Raw genomic sequence first — 19,503 nt, 5'->3', positions numbered from 1 at the left:
GAGTGGACAGGAATGTGAACTGTTTTGGCCCTACCACTTAAACATGAGGAACCATAAAATTTCCTTCTGAATTGTAGATAATGCTCTTATGCGTTCTAACATCTGCATAACCATGAAAGTTAGGAACATCTTTTTTAATAACAAACTTGTTCAACAGCTTTGCAATAGGTGGAATCACAAGCTATGCATTTGTGTGGGGCATCATCCTAGACCCCTATTACTGCATGTTTTTCCCATTAAGAGATGAGTTTGTGAGCACAAGTGCTTGTTTTAGAATCCTTACGATATTCTGTGGTGGCTCTTCAGTCAATCCCTTTGCAGATATTTCTTTTCATTTTACCCTAAGCCGAAGGGACTTCTCCATTTACAAGAATTTAGAACAACTACAAATGATATAATAGTCATTTATTTTACAAAGTACCAGTATATAGTAATTAATTCCACTCTATGGGGATTTTCATGCAATATGTAGCTACTGAGTTCAAATCACCCATATTTAAAAGATTTCTAATTTCTTCAGTAGCCACAATGAGTACCTGTTAAGTATCATAAGCGCACTCAATGTTCAAGTAAACTCTTATGTCCATAATGTCCCTAGTTATGTAACAGTGATCATATCATTATCATTGTCTGAATCGGGGTCATTAATTCTTTATTTCGTCTTAACTTCTAAATGGTTTTGATGAATATATGTATAATAGAACAGTTGTAAATATTATTAACAACTGGGCATAATCTACTGGGTAGCGCTGCAGTACAAACCATTTAAAAATGGAACTTGGCAGCAGCTCTGCCTGGTAAATGATCTATGTCACATTAACTCTCATAAATTAATCTAAACACAGGTCAATTATCAAACTGAAATGATTTAACACAGTCTCTTTACTCAGGAATCCATTTACATGTAACATGTAACACCTATACTGTAGGACAGGGGTCTCCAAACTTTTTGGCCAGAGGGCCACATCAAATATTGTGGTGTGGTGTGGAGGGCCAGAAAAAAAATTTAAATATAAAATTTAAATAAATAAGAGATGGAACTTAGATGAGTGAAAAAATGAATGAATGGGCTCATTCACTGAACCTCTCTGGCGCTCAGAATATCCTCCAGACACAATCGGAGCACAGTTCTGGTCATGTTCAGTTGAGTGGGCCAGAGGCTTTCAGGGGACAAGAGGTTGGCTGCGGGCTGGAAAGAGGCTTGCTGCAGGCAGCATCTGGCTCCCGGGCCAGGGTTTGGAAACCCCTGCTGTAGGACATTAACTTGTAAAACACAGCAGTTGAAGAAGCCTGTGTCACATTTCTGGGAAATGACCTTGAGCATGTGCAGTGTAGAGTACCCTCACTGCCAAATAACTGAAGTGGTTTTCAGCGTAATCCTCTGTGTGTTTACTCAGAAGTAAGTTCAAGTAAACTCTTGAACTAAGTAAGAACATAGAGAGGGGGGTTTGCGACGGATGTGAGGACCGCATGGTGACTTGCCTGCCTGGTGCGAAGGTTGCGGACATCACTTCTCGTCTAGACAGGCTGGTAGACAGTGCTGGGGGAGAGGTAGCGGCTGTGGTGCATGTCGGCACCAACGATGTGGGTAAGTGTAGCTGGGAGGTCCTGGAGGCCAAATTTAGGCTTTTAGGCAGGAAGCTGAAAGCCAGGACCTCAAAGGTAGCGTTCTCTGAAGTGCTACCTGTTCCACGCGCAGGGCCAGCTAGGCAGGCGGAGATCAGGGGTCTCAATGCGTGGATGAGACGGTGGTGTAGGGAGGAGGGGTTTAGATTCGTTAGGCACTGGGGAACGTTTTGGGACAAGCGGGGCCTGTACAAGAGGGACGGGCTCCATTTGAACCAGAATGGAACCAGACTGCTGGCGCATAACATTAAAAAGGTGGCAGAGCAGCTTTTAAACTGATCCCTGGGGGAAGGCCGACAGGAGCCGAGGGGCATCCGGTTCGGGACTCCTCATCCCTATGGGACGAGGATGGGGAGGTTAGAGAACAACAAGACAAAGGCAGGGTAGGAGAAGAAATTGGGAAAGTTAGGGAGATGGGATGTGATAGACGGTTTGGCACAATGAGAGGATGCGGGGACAAAGGAGCGAATAAGCAGCCCATCCTGGGGCATTCCGTGTATAAATGCTTTTATGTGAATGCCCGAAGTCTACGAGCAAAGGTGGGAGAACTGGAATGTCTGGTGACAAGGGAAAATATTGACATAGTGGGCATAACGGAAACCTGGTGGAATGCGGAGAATCAGTGGGATACCGCAATCCCGGGCTATAAACTCTACAGGAGGGACAGGCAGGGGCGTGTTGGAGGTGGGGTGGCCCTTTATGTTAAGGAAGGGATAGAATCCAGCAAAGTAGAGATTGAAGGTGGGTCCGACTCCACCGTAGAATCTCTGTGGGTTAAATTACCAGGCTTGTGCAGCAATGTAATACTGGGGGCGTGCTATCGTCCTCCAGACCAGAAATCTGATGGGGACCTTGAAATGAGGAAACAGATCAGGGAGGTGACAAGGAAGGACAGGGTTGTAATCATGGGGGACTTCAATTATCCTCATATTGACTGGGTCAATTTGTGTTCTGGTCACGATAAGGAAACCGGATTTCTTGACGTGCTGAATGACTGTGGCTTAGATCAGCTAGTCACGGAGCCCACCAGAGGACAGGTGACTCTGGATTTAATTTTGTGCGGTACGCAGGACCTGGTTAGAGATGTAAACGTTACTGAGCCATTGGGGAACAGTGATCATGCTGCGATCCGTTTTGACATGCACGTTGGGGGAAGAATACCAGGCAAATCTCTAACAAAAACCCTTGACTTCCGACGGGCGGACTTCCCTCAAATGAGGAGGCTGGTTAGAAGGAGGTTGAAAGGGAGGGTAAAAAGAGTCCAGTCTCTCCAGAATGCATGGAGGCTGCTTAAAACAACAGTAATAGAGGCCCAGCAGAGGTGTATACCGCAAAGAAAGAAGGGTTCCACTAAATCCAGGAGAGTGCCCGCATGGCTAACCAGCCAAGTTAGAGAGGCTGTGGAGGGCAAGGAAGCTTCCTTCCGTAAATGGAAGTCTTGCCCTGATGAAGAGAATAAAAAGGAACATAAACTGTGGCAAAAGAAATGTAAGAAGGTGATAGGGGAGGCCAAGCGAGACTATGAGGAACGCATGGCCAGCAACATTAAGGGGAATAATAAAAGCTTCTTCAAATATGTTAGAAGCAGGAAACCCGCCAGAGAAGCGGTTGGCCCTCTGGATGGTGAGGGAGGGAAAGGGGAGATAAAAGGAGACTTAGAGATGGCAGAGAAATTAAATGAGTTCTTTGCATCTGTCTTCACGGCAGAAGACCTCGGGCAGATACCGCTGCCCGAACGGCCCCTCCTGACCGAGGAGTTAAGTCAGACAGAGGTTAAAAGAGAAGATGTTTCAGACCTCATTGATAAATTAAAGATCAATAAGTCACCGGGCCCTGATGGCATACACCCAAGGGTTATTAAGGAATTGAAGAATGAAGTTGCAGATCTCTTGACTAAGGTATGCAACTTGTCCCTCAAAACGGCCACGGTGCCAGAAGATTGGAGGATAGCAAATGTCACGCCTATTTTTAAAAAGGGAAAGAGGGGGGACCCGGGAAACTATAGGCCGGTCAGCCTAACATCCATACCGGGTAAGATGGTGGAATGCCTCATCAAAGATAGGATCTCAAAACACATAGACAAACAGGCCTTGCTGAGGGAGAGTCAGCATGGCTTCTGTAAGGGTAAGTCTTGCCTCACGAACCTTATAGAATTCTTTGAAAAGGTCAACAGGCATGTGGATGCGGGAGAACCCGTGGACATTATATATCTGGACTTTCAGAAGGCGTTTGACACGGTCCCTCACCAAAGGCTACTGAAAAAACTCCACAGTCAGGGAATTAGAGGACAGGTCCTCTCGTGGATTGAGAACTGGTTGGAGGCCAGGAAGCAGAGAGTGGGTGTCAATGGGCAATTTTCACAATGGAGAGAGGTGAAAAGTGGTGTGCCCCAAGGATCTGTCCTGGGACCGGTGCTTTTCAACCTCTTCATAAATGACCTGGAGACAGGGTTGAGCAGTGAAGTGGCTAAGTTTGCAGACGACACCAAACTTTTCCGAGTGGTAAAGACCAGAAGTGATTGTGAGGAGCTCCAGAAGGATCTCTCCAGACTGGCAGAATGGGCAGCAAAATGGCAGATGCGCTTCAATGTCAGTAAGTGTAAAGTCATGCACATTGGGGCAAAAAATCAAAACTTTAGATATAGGCTGATGGGTTCTGAGCTGTCTGTGACAGATCAGGAGAGAGATCTTGGGGTGGTGGTGGACAGGTCGATGAAAGTGTCGACACAATGTGCGGCGGCAGTGAAGAAGGCCAATTCTATGCTTGGGATCATTAGGAAGGGTATTGAGAACAAAACGGTTAGTATTATAATGCCGTTGTACAAATCGATGGTAAGGCCACACCTGGAGTATTGTGTCCAGTTCTGGTCGCCGCATCTCAAAAAAGACATAGTGGAAATGGAAAAGGTGCAAAAGAGAGCGACTAAGATGATTACGGGGCTGGGGCACCTTCCTTATGAGGAAAGGCTACGGCGTTTGGGCCTCTTCAGCCTAGAAAAGAGACGCTTGAGGGGGGACATGATTGAGACATACAAAATTATGCAGGGGATGGACAGAGTGGATAGGGAGATGCTCTTTACACTCTCACATAATACCAGAACCAGGGGACATCCACTAAAATTGAGTGTTGGGCGGGTTAGGACAGACAAAAGAAAATATTTCTTTACTCAGCGCGTGGTCGGTCTGTGGAACTCCTTGCCACAGGATGTGGTGCTGGCGTCTAGCCTAGACACCTTTAAAAGGGGATTGGACGAGTTTCTGGAGGAAAAATCCATTATGGGGTACAAGCCATGATGTGTATGCGCAACCTCCTGATTTTAGGAATGGGTTAAGTCAGAATGCCAGATGTAGGGGAGAGCACCAGGATGAGGTCTCTTGTTATCTGGTGTGCTCCCTGGGGCATTTGGTGGGCCGCTGTGAGATACAGGAAGCTGGACAAGATGGGCCTATGGCCTGATCCAGTGGGGCTGTTCTTATGTTCTTATGTTCTTAAGTTTTACTCCCAGGAAGTGTGTATGGGATTTCAAACTTAGTATACATCTTGAACTGGAGGGTCATGTTCCAATTGTGAATTACTTTCAGTCGGGCTTAAACCCTACACATATTGTTTGTAGACATTACCCTCTTTTTAACTAGTAATAACAAAGAGATGAAAATCCATAGTGACTCATTATAAGTAAGTGTCTCTTAATCCCTCCTATGGGAGCTGGTGTCTAAGTCTGAGCCTGAGCCTAAGTCTGCATTTGCTGCTACCTGTGGCTGAATAAACAATGACTAATTCCCACAGTCAAAATGATAGCCTAATCCTGACAAATAGAGTGTTCCAAGAGTCATTCAACAAAAGATTGCACCACTTCAGAGTGCAGGTGGAGAATGGCATTATTGATACTCCCCCCCGCCCAGCTCACTACATAGAAAACTATGGTAACTCACCAGGTAATTGCTGGCTTAGGTCTCCAGGAACCTTCAGGAGGCCAGCTTTGCCCCCAAGGTAAGAAATAAGACCCCTTGGCAGTAGCAGCACTGTGACCGCTGTGGCACTGTTGCTGCACCCTCCCTGCCCCCCTCCCTGCGCACACAAATACGTACCTGGTTCCCAACTCCCCGTAGGAGTTTGGGAACCACCAGGGATGGGCAAATCCAGCGTGGCTTGACTTGAATCGAGTCATAAGTTTCTGCCTCCCCCAACTCAAGTCAAAAACGAGTCCTAACGGGCACTTTTCAAGGCACCTGGAGCATTTTTGTGACTGAAAAAGACTCAAGTCACAAATCTCTTTGATACACATGTCAAAAAGACATGTGGACATTTGGGGAGGGAACCAGGATGAGGTCTCTTGTTATCTGGTGTGTTCCCTGGGGCATTTGGTGGGCTGCTGTGAGATACAGGAAGCTGGACTAGATGGGCCTATGGCCTGATCCAGTGGGGCTGTTCTTAAGTTCTTATGTCAGGCAAGGGGGGAAAAGAGCTGCTGGCAGGGGTTGTGTATGTCTGTGTGTGTGTGTGTGTGTGTGTGTGTGTGTGTGTGTGTGTGTGTGTGTGTGTGTGTGTGTGTTTGCGCGCACGCATGCGCATACACATGCATGTGTGCGTGTGTGTTTAGAAGTTCTCTCTAAACACTCCCCTGATGTCCCTTTCCAACTGTAAACAGGGTGGGAGGGGGTGAGACAGACTGCGAGCTGGTCATTCAGTGGAGCTTCCCCCCCCCCCCCAAAAAGTAACAACGGAGATCATAGCAACCACGTGATTGGAAAGCATGATCTCTACAAACCTCCCCCCCTCCCCCCCCCCCGCTTCCCTACCTCTTTTTTCACTGGGCTTCTCCAGCCAATTCAAGCAAGAACTTCTCCAGCAAGAACTCCCTTGGATACCTCCTCCTGCCCTACCTCATTCAAAGAAACAAATCAGATGTCCCAACCTTCATCCAATGATCATCAGTTCCTTCAGAGATGGGCAAGAGAGCCAGCTCCCACCTCCCCCCTCCTGATTAGATGCAAAAGCAAACATTAACTCTTCCCTGCCTCCTGACTACAACTTCCCTGCTGCTCACCCGGGCTGAATGATGGTCCCACAAGGATTTTTATACCACAAAAACAGTAAGAAAGCACACCCAGACACAGACACTCGGGTCTGCATTGTGTGGGGACTGAGTGCCAAGTCAGGGTCCCTTGATTTGAGTGTTTTGCCGAGTCTTCCACACTCGTGACTCAAGTGTACACAAGTCAGCGAAATACACTGATTTTCACGACTCGAACTTGAGTCACCTGACTCAAGTTCCCATCCCTGGGAACCACTGCACTATACCATTTTGTTTAAATAATCTTTCTCACCCTTTGCAAAAGAAGCATAAAATTGCTAAGACAAACAGGCAGCAAAATCCCCCAGTATTTTTGACTTTGCTCTGAACTGGAAAAAGTGACAGTAACATTCTATTCAAATTGAAAAAAGACTGTAAGTGAAATCCTAACTCATCCCTGAGCCAGCACAGCCATCCCTGCAACTGCTCCAAACATCACAAACTTGCCATAAAGTACTTTTGCAGTTACTTGTGAGCAGCTTCCCCAGGAAGAAAGTTGGACTGCTGGAGCTCTTAACCCACCTCCCAGCCTGCCTGGCATTACTCTGGGCTCCCTGGAGTTGTGCCAGCTAAATAGCTGTCACAGATCTAAGAAGCCCCACAGAGACAGTTGGGTCTTTACTCAGAGTAAGGGGAAATATATCTCCTTATCCCAAGGAGACTTCCACCCACCAACTGAGCTTCACTGGATGCAGCGTAGGCCATGCAGCCTTGCTGTGGTAGAGCAACTTGGGATTGGGCTGCCCAGGAATGATTTGCATATCCCACAAAAATAACATAACACAGCAAATTTTAAAATTCATGTAACTAGATTCCTCTATGTTATTCTTTACGCTCCTAAAATTTCTCAAATTGTAGCACCCACTACAATTACTAAATGCTACATATTTAGGTTTTTTCCCTGTTTGAATAAGCTTTGTGAGGTTGGCAGGAGAAACAGAGTTGCAGACCTTGAAAACTCACTGAGAGGTTAATTATGACTTATTTATTCCAAATTCAGCTTCTCAATTCTCCTTCAAACAAAGTACTTTTGGAAACAAAAATCTGTTAATTCAGAGGCTTCCATAGTGCCACGAAAATTTTTTTTAAAAACTGGGAAATATCCTCACTTTAATTATCAGTCCATCACATTTGGGAGACTGGTGATTTTTTTTTCCAACTTTCCAATAGTAAACTGTCTTTTTAAAAGGAGACCTAATTGTCACAAATGCAGAGCACTGCACAGAAACCCAATTGTAGAGGAAACAACATCCCCATCAGAAGGTACAGCTTGTTTCTTTTACTGGGCACTTCTTAAAAAAAAAAAAAAAAGGAAAAAATGCAAAGAAGCTTGTACTGCAAAATCAAGTTCAACTTTACAAATGAGGTTTCCAAGTCAGCAAGCACTCGATGGGCCAGAAAATCTATTGCCTGTAGCAACTATGTCAAGACAGAAGTGTGCTGAATTAAGCAATGTGGAAGTTGATTCCTAGCTCAGAATAGCTAATAGCTCAGCTCAAAAAAGCTACTACTGCTCAAAACAGCTCAGAATAGCTACTACAGTCCCTACAAGTAGGGGCAGTGGAACCATGATTGTCCTGTGCAAAAACAAAGCCTTGTGCTGGACATGACTATATTGTGGCCTATATAGAACTGTCTCCTGGTCATGCCAATATATTGATGCACAGCTGGTGAAGATGCACAAGAGAGTATTCTCAGCCTTCCTCTCCAGAGAATGCCTTGCCCCAGGACATGAAGCTGGCACCTTCCCTGCCAATATTCTGGAAGAGGCTAAAATTTTTTTAATTTCAACTGGACTTCTCTGGCTTCCTTTGACTAATTAGGCAGCCCTGCTTGCCTTTTATGCTGCTTTTTGCCTATGCTACCATTTGCTTTATAAATCAGTAAGTTTTGCTGATTCCCTGTTTGTTAGCCACCCAGAGTCCAACTGGAAAAAGGTGGGGCATACATAATTATTTTCAACAATAAATAATTAATGGAATTCACTGGTAAAGCATAGATGACTTTGAAAAAGGATTTACACATACCTATGCAGAAGAAACAATTATTAGCCATGATGGTTAAACCGAACCTCCATGTTCACAGGAAGAATACTACTGAATAGTAGTGGTTGTGAACAAACAAGTGGAAAATGTTGTTGCTTTCACACCCTGCTTGTGGACTTCCTGGAATATTTGAGCTGGTCATTGTTGGGAAAAGGTGCTGAACTTCATGTTTCCTTGGTTTGACCCAGAGCTCTTCATTTGTTCTTATACACAGCACATAGTTCCAGATAAAAAAGAATTGCAGCTGATGCTCCCAAGTTTTCTGGGTGACAGTTATTAAACCAGCAGGCTGCTGCTGTGCCAAGATGAGTTTCAAACAACTGAGGTCCAATTCTATCCAATTTTCTGGTGTTGATGCAGCCATGCCAATAGGGCATGCGCTGAATCCTATGGTGGAGAGGCAGTCACAGAGGCTTCCTCAAGGTAAGGGACCAGCCTCAGCGCTGCAATGCGACTGCATCAGCGCTGGAAGGTTGGATAGGATTGAGCCCTTATTTGTTACTGTGTTGCTTCAACTTCAAAGTGATGCATTTATCAACAGGAGTTTTCTAAAATGTCACCCACATAACTACAGAACACTCCTATGTATGTTTACATGGAGATAAGTCCCACTAACTTCAATTAAGTTTGGTGCCCAGGGAGTATGTTTAGGGTTATAGCCTCTGCTTGTCTACCCCTGGATAGAAGTATCCTAAAAATTCTATTCTGGCTACAATTTTAGCTTTCTGTAAAAGCATACCTCCAAAAGGAAGTGATTACACAGAATATCTCCTTAACAAAATATCTAACAGTGAAAAGGATGGGGCAAGGATTTTTTAATCCAAAGAGCGAAAGAAGCACTGAAGTGACACTGAAGCAGTGTTCATTCTCGTAACAAGTTTAAAACAAAACAAAAAACTTCTTTAGAAGTTCACAAAGATAACTGACAGCTCAATTCCAGTTGCGAACTTGGACCCTGTGCTGCCCATGCTGCCCCCAGAGGAGACTTACCAGCCGTATGGATCCTCACATGATGTCCATGGGCTCTCTGAAAGCCTTCTGAAGCCTCTGAAGCACTGTTAAACAGTACTTCCAATTTTCCAAAAACCAAAGGTACTATTTAATGGCACTCCAGAGGCCTCGGAAAGTTTTCGGACTGCCCATGGACACAGTGTGGGGCCTGCCCGAGTCCCTGGCCCTTGGAAGGGCTCTGGGTGGAAGGAGGCGGCAGCAGAACCCCACAGGCTTGACGCCCTAAGGCTTTTGCTCCCCTGACTTCCCCCAGGACAGCCACTGCCCAATTCTAACCTGCTCTGGCACAGCCAGGCCACATGGCCTGCACTGTACCCAGCACAGGTTAGGAGGAGGCTGGAGGTCTACTTGAGCTAAGGGGATATTTATCACCTTATGCCAGGTAAAGCCCCAGTTTGCCCAATGGGGCTTCTCCGATGGGGCAAACCTATGGAGCAAATTCAGGAAGCACAGTAAAACATCAGAAGGCCTGGGAGTGGGGTTAGGATAAGGCAGAGAAGGCCCCCTCCTACTTGGTGTAAAAGTGCTTTATGGCATTTTTATGATGACTCATGCTGGTGCAGCAACCACTGCGTTGGCACAGTGCACAGACTGGTTTAATACATTCTTCACAGCACAATCCTATCTCATACTCAACAAGGCTTAAGTGCACACAGCTATTTTTGTGCTTATTCATCACCTGTTCTTGCCTCCTTCTTCTTTTGCATGTCTCTGCCCACCCAAAACTTCTATCTTTAGATCCTAAGAGCCCAATTCTACACCTGTCTACTCAGAAGTAAGTCCCATTATAGTCAATTAAACTTATTCCTAAGTAAGTGTGGATAGGATTGCAGCCTAAGTCTTCGGGACAGAAATTCTCTTTTGCTGTGTTAGGGCCCAATCCTATCCAATTTTCCAGTGCCAGTGCTGCTGTGCCTATGGAGTATGCACTGCTTTCTGTGTTGGGGATGCAGTCACAGAGGCCTCCTTAAGGTATGGGAACATTTGTTCCCTTACCCTGGGGCTGCATTCGATTGGGCTGTTTCTCTGTAAACATTTGTGTCACTATACAAACAAACAAAGCATAAAGGAATGCTGTGTTGCTTATTATTATTATTATTATTATTATTATTAACAGTATTTATATACCGCTTTTCAACTAAAAGTTCACAAAGCAGTTTACAGAGAAAAATCAAATAACTAATGGCTCCCTGTCCCAAAAGGTCTCACAATCTAAAAAAAATGCAAAAGAATACCAGCAGACAGCCACTAGAACAGACAGTGCTGGGGTGAGGTGGGCCAGTTACTCTCCCCCTGCTAAAAAAAGGAGCACCCACTTGAAAAAGTAGCTTATTGCTACTGATGTCACAGTCATTATCCAAAGCTGTCTTGTGACACTCACACAGTTACATTCCAACAGCTTTCCAGTGGAAATACTAGCTAAGGGCAAAATACCATTTTTCCTAGTGTCCAAAGTACTGCTATTTAAGCACTGAGAGAAAGCAATACTTATTTATTACACAATAATGTAACAATTATAATGCTTATCTTTTTTCTTTTTCTTCCCTTACAAGATCCCTAAGCAGCTAAACATGGGTCACTAAAACACTGTAATTGTAATTAAAACACTTGTAAACCACTGTACAACAACTATGGCCATAAAATGATTGCACAGTTGGTGGGGCACATAAAAGCACTTCCATTGCAAGTGGATTTTTGAGTAGCTAGATCTGGATTCCCCCCTTCCAATTCATGAATAATAACTGCATATTAATTGTGTGAAAATCACTGGTTGCTCAGAAAGATACTGAAGGACACTTAAGGTTTATAAGAAAACATATATATCTATCACCTTATGTAAATCCATGGGGTCACACTGGTTCTCATGTGTACATGGTGAACAAGAGAAACCGCACCCAAGCCAGCATAACATGCAGTAAATAAATTGTAAAACTAGAATTGTGGAGATGAAGGTTCAAATCCCTGCTTAGACATAACCTTGAGCCATGGGTAACCCTAGTCCAATTTCTCTCTCTCTCAGCCTAGCCTACCTCATAAGACTTTTGTGAGAACAGAATGGAAGTAGCAAACAGAGATGTGCAATGGGTGGGAGGCAGGTGAGGCAGGGCCTTCCCACAGGAGTCCTTAGAAAAGCTCTGCAGCTGGCTGAGGTGTGCAAATGGAGCACATGGGTTATGAGTGCTTGCACATCTCACATGGCAGTGGTGCTTTTTGAAGGGCGCTGGTGGGGAGGCTCTGCCTCCCCAGCCTTGGCACATCCCTGGTAGCAAGAGCCAAGGACTGTGTCAGCCAACCCAAACCAACCCCTTCTACCCTGCAGGTGTGAATGCCTCCCACTCCCCAACCGAGGTGCTGACCCAGGGCCCAATCCTATCCAATTTTCCAGCACCAGTACAGCTGCAATGCAGCCTCAAGGTAAGAGAACAAGTGTTTCCATACCTTAAGGAGGCCTCTGTGACTGCTGCCCCACCACAAGATGCCCTGCATGTCCCATTGGCACAGCTGCACGAAAAACTGGATAGGATTGGGCCCCCAGTGCCCTCTAAAGCAGTGCTACCCATCCCTGCATGATCTCTCCAATCCTGCAATGCTATGCATGCCTACTCAGAAGTAAGTGGCACTGTGGTCAGTGGGGCTTACTCCCAGGAATGTGTGGGTAGGATTGGCTGTCGGTTAACACAAAACTTCTGCCTGAGAACGTGGGCTGCAGTCCTAGGCATACTTTCCTGGGAGTAAGCCCCACTGGCCACAGTGGCACTTACTTCTGAGTAAGTTAACGACAGCCAATCCTACCCACTTTCCTGGGAGTAAGCCCCATTGGATCTAATGGGGCTTCCTTCTGAGTAGACATGCCTAGGACTGGGCTGTGGGATCCTCGAGCCTGGGAAGTCATCCTTGCGAGCTCGGGGGCTCTGCCGTGGAGCGCAGCACCAGAGCCTGCGAGCAGACGGGCCGGCGAAGGAAGACTTTCTCCGACTCTGAGCGCGTGCAGAGCGCGGCCCCGCGCGCCACGCCTCCTCTGAGCATGTGCAGAGCGCGCCTCCTCCGCGACTTTCGCTGTCGGGAGCAGGGAGGCGGGAAAGCGCCGAGCGGGAAGTGGCGCCTGGCGCCGCGCTTACCCGCCACGTTCAGGCGGCCGCCCAGGAACCAGCGGACGCGGCCCCGCGCGAAATCCCCCTCGCAGTCGGTGTGGTGCGGAGTGTCCCACAGCAGCGTCTGGCGGGCCAGCGCGCCCCAGAACGGGCCGGGCTCCCGGGCCGCCCGCGCGCACAGCTCGCGGTAGTCGCTGCCCCCGCTGCAGCCGCGCGCCGGGGGTCGCGGCCAGGGCGCGCCGGGCCCGCTCCACAGCCTCTGCCGCAGGGCGCGCAGGAGGCGGCTCAGGGCCTCCATGGAGCCGCCACCGCAGAGTCCTCGCTCGAAGGCCGGGCGTGGTGGGCCAGGGGCCGCCCAGGCAGCTCGCGCCGCCCCGGCCGGGAAATGCTCGGCCGCACACCGCCCTCCGAAGGCGGCTCCGCCAAGCCCTGCCTCGCCCGGGGCTGCAGTCGCTCTCCGGGGCGCCTGCCCAGAAGTGCGCCCGTTGTAGTCCATGGGGCTTGCTCCCAAGGCGCTGTGGACAGTATGGGGCCCTGGGACCCCTGCGTGGGCTTCTGCTGGGTCCCAGGGTCTGCACTTACCTGGGAGTAAGCCCCATGGACGATCGACGGGGGGTCGACTTCTGAGTAGATATGGATGGGAACGACACGCCCTCGGGCCTTGCAATCCCGGAAAAGTTCTTCACACCAGAGAGTGCTCCGCAGGGCCCACCTGCTCAGTTGCGGCCTTGGGAGCTGCTTGACCATCAAGTGTGAAACATACGTGTAAATAAATACGTCCCCAAAGTGGCTATAAAGCTCTTGGGTTGGTTTGTTTTCATAATGGTGCCACACAGTCTGGCACTGCCCATATTCGCCTAGAAATTTCAATAGGTAAATATGATTGGACTGCAGGCTTGGGGAACACGGAGCACACACGTTTTATTTTATTTTACTTTTCACATTTTTATACTGTGCTTCCTCCAAGGAGCTTGGGGTAGTGTACATGGTTCATCCCTTCCTTTGGTCCTCACAACAACGCTGCGAGGTAGGTGAGGCTGAGCAATAGTGACTGGCCCAAGGAAGATTTAGAGATTTGAAGAGCTCTCAGGGCTCTTGCACCAAAATGCCTCTGTTATACAGAGACCTTTCTATTGCTGCAAGAATATCTCTGCTGTGAACAGAGAGGGCACCAGGATGCAGGTCTCTTGTTATCTGGTGTGCTCCCTGGGGCATTTGGTGGGCCGCTGTGAGATACAGGAAGCTGGACTAGATGGGCCTCTGGCCTGATCCAGTGGGGCTGTTCTTATGATTTCACTTCCACCATGACATCACTTCTGGTGGGTCTTGGACAGAAAGTCATTCTAAAAAGTGAGTCCCAGTGCTAAAAGTTTGAGAACTGCTACAATAAGGTGTTAGTAAGCTGACACCTGGGGTATGTGTGTGTGACACCACTAGTGACCAAAATCACTAAAATCCTGATTTGGAAGAATTATACCATCATGTTATATATCAATCAATGCGTAATTTCATGCAGAATGTGTTCTATCTTTGTTCTATCTAAAGGTACAGCCAAAAAAACCAGTGGGAGCAGAGTGATGGTACATCACCATGTTGCTCCGCCCACTGCATGGGGGAGTGATGTGCTGGCATCCCGCACCAGGTGATGCAAACCCTAATGCGCCACTGACGCAATCCCCAGGATCACGCCGCTTAGGGGGGCTGCAGGGACTGGGATGCACTCATCAGTGCCTGCAGCAGCTGTCCTGTTGTGTGGGGAGCCCTGTGTGATTGTCTGCAGGGCTCCCCAGGTCAGCAGAAGTGAAAGTAGTGTGATCGTGCTCCACTTCCGGTTTTGCAGGAGTGGAGTGTGATCACACCACTTTCACTTTTGCTGACCTGGGGAGCCCTGCAGAGGCTCGAGAAGGGCTCTCTACACCCCAGGATGGCTGCTGCAGGGACTGGTGAGTGCACCTCAGTCCCTGGAGTCCCTTTAGAAGTGAAAGTGGAGATCGCACTCCACTTCTGGTTTAGCGGAGCCGGGGTGCAATCGCCCCACTTTCACTTCTGAAGCATCGAGGAGCTCTGCATATGCTCATGCAGGGCTCTCCACACCCCCAGGAGGCTGCAGGAGGCTCTGCTAATTGCACCCAAGCCCCTGCAGCCCCCTGAGGAATAACTATTCTGTATGTACTCTTCATTAAGGAACTGAGAAATCCCTTGCAGGATCAGACCAAGGGTTCACTAAAATGGGCCCCAAATCCCCTAGAAGACTACAACCTACCTTCTGTCTATGGCTAAACACGCTACAGCAGTGTTTCTCAAACTGTGGGTCGGGACCCACTTGGCAGGTTGCGAGCCAATTTCAGGTGGGTCCCCATACATTTCAATATTTTATTTTTAATATATTAGACTTAATAATACCATGGTATGCAACTGCATTTGGGCAAATGTTAACAGACCTGTACTTTTAACAAGCTACTATGTATTTCTTTTAACAATGATAGTCAATGGGACTTACTCATGGGTAAGCATGGGTGGGATTGTAAAAAATTTCCTGCATGATGATGTCACTTCCGGTCATGACATCACTTCAGTGGGTCCTGACAGATTCTCATTCTGAAAAGTGGGTCCTGGTGCTAAATGTGTGAGAACCACTGCGTTATAGTATATATCTTTTTTGAGCAATTTATTTTCCATTGTTGTAGCAATGAAAAATAATTAAACATTGCCCTCCTCTGGTCATTTCCTTTATGATGTGTTTTAGAAGGCAGTGCTGTACTGCTTCTAAATTTCTCTGACTCCAATTTAACAAGTTTATTGTGGTGTAAACTGGTACTGTATTTTATTTACTGAATCTTCCACTTCTGTAATTCCTGCTTGACTTTTGTGAACTTTTTCTAGAGACATTATATGTTTTCACTGCAATCTGCAAAAGTAACCTTACAAAGGTCACTGTCGGTCCCCTCACCCTGCCTTGGCAAAGGGGGGTTGATGTAGGAATTATGCGCCATCCAAGCATGCGCATATATCTAGCATAACTAAATACTTATGTGGACAAAGTAAATCCATATTGGACACAAGCAGAGGAAGGAACAAGACATCCTATAAGCAATATGACCAAAATAACACCAGAGGACACCTGGATAATGCATGATCTCTGCAAAAAAAGAGACCTTTGGGGTCTCTGTGATTGATTTGGTCTTTAATTTTGTGCTGATGTTTTATTATTTAACTGTTTCATTTTTCATTTATTTTCCCTAATGGTGTTTTTTTAAAGGCTGTTAAACACTTTGGGCATCTCCATTACTGGTGGGAAAAGTGGAGTACACATTTGTATACTGTATAAAGAAAACTGCAACATGTTTCTATATAGGTTAATATGCACGAATGCATGTCCCATAGTTTTTCCCATGTACCATAATCTGTATTATTCCCTAGAAGGAGTCTCTTAAAACATACATTTACTTACAGCGCAAGTCTTAACATGTTTACTCAGAAGTCCCATTTTGTTCAATGGGGCTTACTCGTCAGTGAGTGTGTACAGGATTGCATCCTTAATCTTTCAATCTAAACTCCATCAAGCAGCAAGATGGGACAAACCCAGATAAAATGCCAGTTAAAAATTAATATCACTAAGCTCATTTGGTAATGGCAGTATACAGATGTTTCAGCAACAAACACACACAGCCTTCCCATTATAGAAAATGTGAACGCAGACACTGGAGTTACTCATTTTTTAAAAGCAGGAGGGAGTCCAGGAGGGAGTCTCCTTATGAAAGCTAAAGAAATATAGAATCCACTCCATCTCATAACACTCCCTTCCCCAAATTGAAATCTAAATAACCTCATTTTTTCACATTTCATTTTTTATTCCCTCCTGCACATTCCTTTTGCCATTAATTCACTAAATACTTTTAAATCCTCGGATCTAACTGTCCATATGGTAAAGTGAAAACATGTAAATACGACAGAAGATGTTGTAACCCAGATAAATTAAAAAGAATGTGGAATTATTTACAGTATTACGCGCGTTTCTATTTTAAGCATTCCAGATGGGGATGGTAGATGGTTTCTAGACTGGTGCTTGAGCCATTTATTCTTGTTGTTTACTAGCAACTTTCTGGTCACTTCAATCAAGCTGCAAAGTTTGGCATCAGCAATCAGCATCATTGCAATAACAAATAGCAGAGGTATGCATTAAAATAATATTAATATGACTGTTCCAAATGCTGTTTTATTTCTGTTGCAGCATTGCCAGGAATTACCGCTTTTGCAATGAAGGCATTGCATTGGTATAATGCTAGCCTCTAGTACTAAATAAGCTTGTCAGGAACCTGAATCAGATCATTGATCCATCTAACTCAGTTTCGTCAACTCTGACAAGGTTTCAGACAGAAATTTTTCTCTGTGCTAGGAGTTTTAACCTAGGACCTTCTGCAGGTAAAGCAAATACTCTTCCACTGAGCTACAGCCCTTGCCTTGTTATAGACTTCCTGTTTTTTCCATATCAAAACCTAGCTCTTCCCCCACCTCATTTATTCTCAGTGAGATCAGGTACACTGAAAGAGTGATTAGCCATAATTTGTCCACTGAGATTCAATAACTGAGCAGCAATTTGAACTAAGGTCTTTCTTTATTCTAATCAGACACTCTAACCACTACACTGCATCAGAACAGTATCTCTTTCAGCAAGTCAGTTTTGGAAATATATATATTTCTGTCACTCTTTGCATATCTATAGGATTTAATGGATTTTTTTTAATTGAACCCCACAGCTCCTGAGCATATGAACTTGTGGGCCTGCCAAATCACTACCTAAGGGTTGCCCTTTTGCTAGGAGAAAAGTACCTGCTAACCATCTGATTGTTTCTAGGCTGCCTCCAGAAGGTAGAGTATGTTACCCCAATCCTGTGGGGATTGCTGGAACTGGGCTAAGAACTGGCACCATTCTGCCGCAGCTTTTGTTGTTACAGCTACACTGACCAGAGGGATCAGAGCAAAAGTTAGTTAGTCAAGACAAGTGGCCGCTTTAACAGAAGCCTCAAAGAGCTATATTGGCTATTGTTACATCAGGCACCCTGCACATGTGACTGTAGTAGCAGGAGCGTTTTGAACTCTGATTTGGCTCCGATGGGTGATTTTGTCATTGGGCTTCTCTCTGCGTCATCCTGCATCTCCCTGGGAGAACCTGAGTCAGTCAGCACTGTTTTCTATGCATCCTCAGATTTCAACAGAATAATTAGGAACATGGGCATGCATCATCACACCTGGGAGTCAGTCATATCTAATGGTAACACCGTCCCTTCTGAAAAGCTGGTTGCCATATTTAATATTGTTGAGTGGACCCATATCATATCTAAAAGCAATAAGTCATCAGATTCCCTTTCTCTGAAAGTGAAGGAAATCTTACAACTTTTTATTTCAAAGTGTGACTGAAAAGTATTGTGCATGAACTGATATTGAGTACATAAGAACATAAGAGAACTGCTAGATCAGGCCAAGACCCATCTAGCACAGCTTCCTATATCTCATATTGGCCCACCAGATGCCTCTGGGAGCACACAAGACAAGGTATGTAAAGTCTGTCAAATGTCTTAGCATTCAGAGATAGGCTACCTCTAAAACCTGGAGGTTGCATACAGTCATCATGACTTGTAACCCATGAGGGACTTTTCTTCCATAAAATTGTTGAATCACCTTTTAAAGACATCTTGGCCAGATACTATCATAACATCCTGTGGCAAGGAGTTCCACAGATTGTGTGCTGGGTCAAGAAGTATTTCCTTTTGTTTGTTTTTCTGCCAGTCAGTTTTACGGGATTTCCTCTGGTTCTGGGAAAAAACTCCCCTCTCACCCTATCCATCCATGCATAATTTTATGTGTCTCAGTCATTCCCTCCCTTCAGTCACCTTCTTTCTAGACTGAAGATATCCAAATTCTGTAGCCTTCTCTAGTAAGGGAGGTGCCCTAGCCCATTAATTATTTTTGTCACTGTCTTCTGATCCTTTTCTCATTCCACTGTAACCTTTTCTTTGAGATGCAGCAACCAGAACAGGACACAATACTCCAGATGTGGCTTTACTGCCAATTTGTACAATGGCATAATAATATTGGTTGTTTGATTAATCTGCAATGGCTCATTCATACATGCAAGATGCTGCAATCAGGACATGATGAACAAGCATATGTGACATGACATGCAGATAAGTAAAGATGGAGAGGTAGAGATGATATAAGATATAAGAGGTAGAGATGAGAAGAAATTTGAGCCTTGCCATAAGGATGTATAGTTTGGATTCTGCTTATAGAAGCAGGTCATCTAAATGGTAGAAAGGGTATATATGGGTACATAAATAAGGAGAGGAGAGAGCCAAGCAATACAAAAGTGGGAAGACACAAACTGAGTCTGATAGGGCAGCCAAAACAACCTGAATGGTGGGGGATGGATCTTAAAATAGATGACCTTCTGGTACCTAAAAGGGTGAAAAACCCAAGTTTGGACTGTCTACTAGTGTCATTTATGTTTGGTCCACGCTTAATAATAGTTGGCTGCCAATATCCAGTGTGATAGCCAAAGAGATATATACCATCTGTGTCATGCAGAAAGTGGGGTCATAAATGCAACAGAACGCTAGTGCCAGCATTACATGGCCCAGATAAATTTGCTTGCAAA

The 19,503-nt window shown here is 45.8% G+C and overlaps 1 protein-coding gene across 1 annotated transcript in view; it reads right to left on the bottom strand.

Annotated features, from left to right (window-relative positions):
- ACSS1 (acyl-CoA synthetase short chain family member 1) overlaps positions 1-13,262 on the bottom strand; it is a 50,080-nt gene extending 36,818 nt beyond the window's left edge. Inside the window, exon 1 of the mRNA XM_066625618.1 lies at positions 12,876-13,262. Within this exon, the coding sequence (XP_066481715.1) occupies positions 12,876-13,146 (271 nt within the window). The 5' untranslated portion in view covers positions 13,147-13,262. The remainder of the gene's footprint in view (positions 1-12,875) is intronic.
- Positions 13,263-19,503: the final 6,241 nt, after the last annotated feature.

This window comes from Tiliqua scincoides, chromosome 1 (genome assembly GCF_035046505.1).
Source record: "Tiliqua scincoides isolate rTilSci1 chromosome 1, rTilSci1.hap2, whole genome shotgun sequence".
Classification (NCBI taxonomy): Eukaryota; Metazoa; Chordata; class Lepidosauria; order Squamata; family Scincidae; genus Tiliqua; species Tiliqua scincoides.
The sequence above is the reverse complement of the archived record's forward strand: the minus strand, read 5'-3'. Positions and strand labels throughout refer to the sequence as shown.